The 4,318-nt window shown below is 37.9% G+C and overlaps 1 protein-coding gene across 2 annotated transcripts in view; it reads right to left on the bottom strand.

The window, feature by feature from the left end:
- pcgf1 (polycomb group ring finger 1) overlaps positions 1-4,318 on the bottom strand; it is an 18,285-nt gene that overhangs the window by 10,679 nt on the left and 3,288 nt on the right. For both annotated transcript variants that reach the window (XM_015381811.1, XM_015381812.1), the window contains exons 2-3: positions 1,533-1,638; positions 1,267-1,419 (exon numbers count right to left, since the gene is read on the bottom strand). In XM_015381811.1, coding sequence (XP_015237297.1) covers positions 1,267-1,419; positions 1,533-1,638 — 259 coding nt within the window. The remainder of the gene's footprint in view (positions 1-1,266; positions 1,420-1,532; positions 1,639-4,318) is intronic.

Consider the following 4,318-nt stretch of genomic DNA (forward strand, 5'->3'; position numbering starts at 1 on the left):
ATTCAGCTGTGTTGAAGCAGGGATGCATCTAAAATCTGTAGGACAGTAGATCTTGAGGACCAAGGTTGGAGACCACTGTTTTAGAGTCTCTATATTCCAGTTAACGATTAATCAATTACTAAATTAGTTGATGATTATTTCAATAATCGATTTATCATAACCGTTTCAGCCCCAATATAAGATCAGTCAGAGATGAAAATGTAAGCTAAAAAAAGGACAACATATTTTGCAACATCTGGTTAACTTTCTCTAAAGCAGGCATCCCCAAACTCAGTCCTCAAGGCCCGCTGTCCTGCAGGTTTTAGAGGTTTCCTTGCTCCAGCACAGCCGATTTTAATTCAAAGTTGATTAACAGGCTTTTGGTCTACTGCAAACATTATAATCAGCTGTGCTAAAGCAGGGAAACCTCTAAAACCTGCAGGACAGTGGGCCTTGAGGACCGAGTTTGGGAATGCTGCTCTAAAGGATGGAAACTCGTTTAATTTGATTTTCCTTCATTTAAAAGGTTTGCTCAGAATTTACATGACCGTTACTATATAAACTCTGCTGATCAGTATGGATTAATTGTAATAAATGGCAAATATTATAAGCGTGAATGTGCACTTAAGAGGGGGCCAACACACTGCAAGAGAGTCTCATTTTGGCATGACACCTGAGTTGCAAAAACTGTTCACTATGAGACTTTACTGAAGATGAGTCTACATTTCAAAATGCATATCAGGTATTTTGTGTTTTGTTTTTTTTATTTTTACTTTAGACTATTTAGCATTAGTTTTAATAGCATGATATTTCTGCTCACATTTATCATACCATCAGAATTGCATACCCGCCCATGCCAAACCGGAACATAAAAGCTCCAGGATAAAACATGGCAGCGTTGCGTTAGGCTGTGGAGATTTTTTGTTGTTTATTTTAGCAGGGAAACTGGTCAGCATTTGATTAAGATGTGCTAAACGGGTAGCAACTTACCCTAAAGGACTTCCAGCTGGGTGTTTTAGCAAAGTACTGACAACGCACCAAACTTTTTCGATTTTATTTGTAACACAACTAATTGAAAACTAGGGCCAATGTCCTATCTGCTTAGCAATTCTGCACTACTCCCTGTCTGTGCTGCTCCACCAGATAAAACCCAAAATAAAATACAAATGCAGTTTGTTGTTTTTAAACAACACAATCTAAATAATTTCTTTTTTTAATGAATACTTTTTATGGCACTGCTTATGCATATAAAAAAAATCCAACACATATAAAAACCACAGAACTTACTCTCTTGAAGACCAGGCACCAGCTTGTAGACAATGTCTTGCATCACTCGATCCAACTTAAGGTTAAGTAAGGGTTGGGTTTCATGAATCTTAATGTTGCACATGGGACAATACTTGCTGGTTTGCAAGTATTTTACAATGCAACTTTTACAGACTGTAAAAACAAAATAAAAAATAAAAATAAATAAATGATACTGAAAGCATGCAAGTAAACATGTTATAATGAAATTATAGACAGGGATAAAAAATTAAACTTCATAAACTTACAAGTATGCAAACACTCTGTAATCGTTGTGGCGTCTATGAAATAGCCAGCGCAGAGGTAGCAGACAATGTGTTCATTCAGGTCTTTGATCTTTAACTTCACTTCCTCCTAGAAACACAAGGATGAGCAAATTACAGATATTTGGTTTAAAAATATTCACTCAATGTTTCACTATAAAAAGCAGCAGCAAAGAAACTAATTACTGTTTTATTATTTCCTTTTTTTCCTGTTCTGCCATTATTCAAACCACAGCAGAAGCAGAAGTTTCAACTTTACAAAGAATGCTAAGGGTTAGTTATGAAAACATTGCCAACATAAATACAGTCATTTTTGTTTACCATTGAAAGAGACAAAAAAAATAAAGACTAGGAGCATGCCAGAGAACACAATCGCCTCAACCTATAATGCAAAAGGCCAGGAAGTACTTGGTGCCTTCAAACTGTAACCAGAACTGTCCGAAAGTTTGACGTATGGGAAGAAAAACGTTTCCCCAAATGTGCCTTTTCCTTTTTACATTTAATAAAAGTTATCTTAATAAATGGTTGCCTGAACCTTCACAGCTTCTCTCTCTACTTTTTAAGTCTCTTTCCAAAGTTTCTGCCTTGATCACAAGTGCAGGCCTGGCATTGGGCACATAGAATTGATTGGAACCACTTCAAACCTTTCAATTCAATCTAAATGCCCCTCCTTTATTTTGATGCCCAGGCTGCCGACTGCAATAAAAAGTCAGTGAGTAGCAGCGAAGAAGAATGAGCAGAAGTGTGTGTGAAACCATCCCTGTCTGGCAGCATTCAATGGTGTGATCGACAAACTCGGAACGAAAGCCTCTTCTTTGAGCAACTGCACCAGTGTTGTGCAAAGTTAGGTTCCCTGATTGATTAGATTTCCCTTGTAACCATAGCTCACATTAAGGCGAGAGACCAGAGGCCCTTTTTTTTCCTTTTACATTACACTTTAACAGATATTCAGCTTGTTGCCTATGTGTTATTGATAGAACGAAAATCGCCTCAATACGGATATTCCAGACTTATGAGTCGTTTTAAACTCAAATTGTTTTTGAGTTGTTTTAAAATAAGAAATCTCCATGTAAAAGTGTAAGCCAGTGAAAAGAGAATTTCTACTAGAGTTCATAGGTTTGTTTCTAAATTGGTTGAAAATAATTCACAGCAAGGTTTAAACACAGTTAAAAGTCCAAGGAGTTAAAATTCACAAACATGTTCAGATTTTATCCAGACAGAACTCAATTAAATCCAGCTCAATTAAAACATGTAAGATTATTCCTCTTAAAAGAAGCAGCATTAAGAATCACTAAGAATTTGTTCTTCTACTTGATGTCAGCATTTCCTCTCATTCTGATCCACTCAAAAAATATCCACATTTAATATATCATGCTGGGCTGATAAGGATTAGAGCATCTGAATCAGTTCTCCCCTGTTCTCCGTGTTTTACAGGTGTGCCTAATCCTGAACACCTCATAGAAAAGGACTATATTTTCTCAGAATATCCTCAGTTCATCGGAAAACGTATAACCTTTTCATCCAGATAAGCTGTGAAGAAACTGAAAGTTAAGACTTTTTCAAGAAAAAAAGCTGTGCTCTAAAGGTGGGAATTTAATTTGGACTGATGGGATTTTTGAGCTAGATGACAAACGTATTTTCTGTAGTCCTACTTTACTCAACTTTGGGGTTTAGGTCTAAATAGTGTCTTTCAAGGTTCATATTCGCCTCCTTTTGAAGATCTGGTCCCATCAATATACCCATCATTAGTGCCCTGGTCATGGGTCAGTTTGCCAGTCCTTTACAGACATGTTTTTGGACAGGGGCGGAGCTAGATAGGGGCCATAGCCATCCTAAGCCAATCATTGGCCATCCCTGTGGCCACCCCTACCACTTTTTTCCTCTAATACAGACAGTGGCAACAGTACAACTCTCAAGTGGAATATTCAAACCATTTTAATTTTTCATATTGACATTTACTTGACATCAAAGACACTGGTTAATTCTGCACAAAATATACGGAAATTAAAGGTAAGAACATAATTCATGCTCTTTTCAGAACTAGATTGTGTTATATGGGGTATGGGCTGGTTATACTCCTGCAGCAGTGTGTCCCAGTGAGCTTGATGCAGACATTTTTGATTTATGCCCAGTATTGAAGCGTGGTCTGCGCTATAAGCTGTGGGTCTAGATACGGAGGTGGAGAGGAAGTGGGGGCAAGTTTGTCCGACAACGGAGGAACACAGGAGCCAAAAAGAGCGGAGATCCAGGTGGAAAAATCCTCCCAGTGTTCTCGCACACCTCGCTCTTCTAGCTGGTCAAACTTGACGAGTTGTTTTCATAAAAACAAAACAAGCCGGTCTCCTGTCTGTGGCACTGTCTTCGGTCACCTACAATTTGGGAGAGGTGCAGCGGAGTGTCTGCGGAGGGGGCGGAGCATCTTTTTGTTCACTGCGACACCTACGCAGACGGCCTAGTTTCGAAGTATGAATCAGTCTGTAGCGAGAAAATTATGTGTCTCTGCAAGTCATCTAGGAGTCTTCAGTGAAATCATAGATAACTATTTTAATAAAAACATATTAAATAATCAATTTATGTAAATAATAGGGGTGGAACGGTTCACAAAATCCACGGTTCGATTCGATTCACGGTTTCGTGGTCACGGTTTTCGGTTCGGTATATGTTGATTATTTCACCCAAAATCCCATAAAAATTAATGAAAAAATAAAAAAAAAATAAATGGATTGTAATTATTTTTAATTATCCGCGGAAACCCTGGATCATTTCCGTAT

Source organism: Cyprinodon variegatus, unplaced genomic scaffold, assembly GCF_000732505.1.
Source record: "Cyprinodon variegatus isolate N-32 unplaced genomic scaffold, C_variegatus-1.0 Scaffold242, whole genome shotgun sequence".
NCBI classification, from domain to species: Eukaryota; Metazoa; Chordata; class Actinopteri; order Cyprinodontiformes; family Cyprinodontidae; genus Cyprinodon; species Cyprinodon variegatus.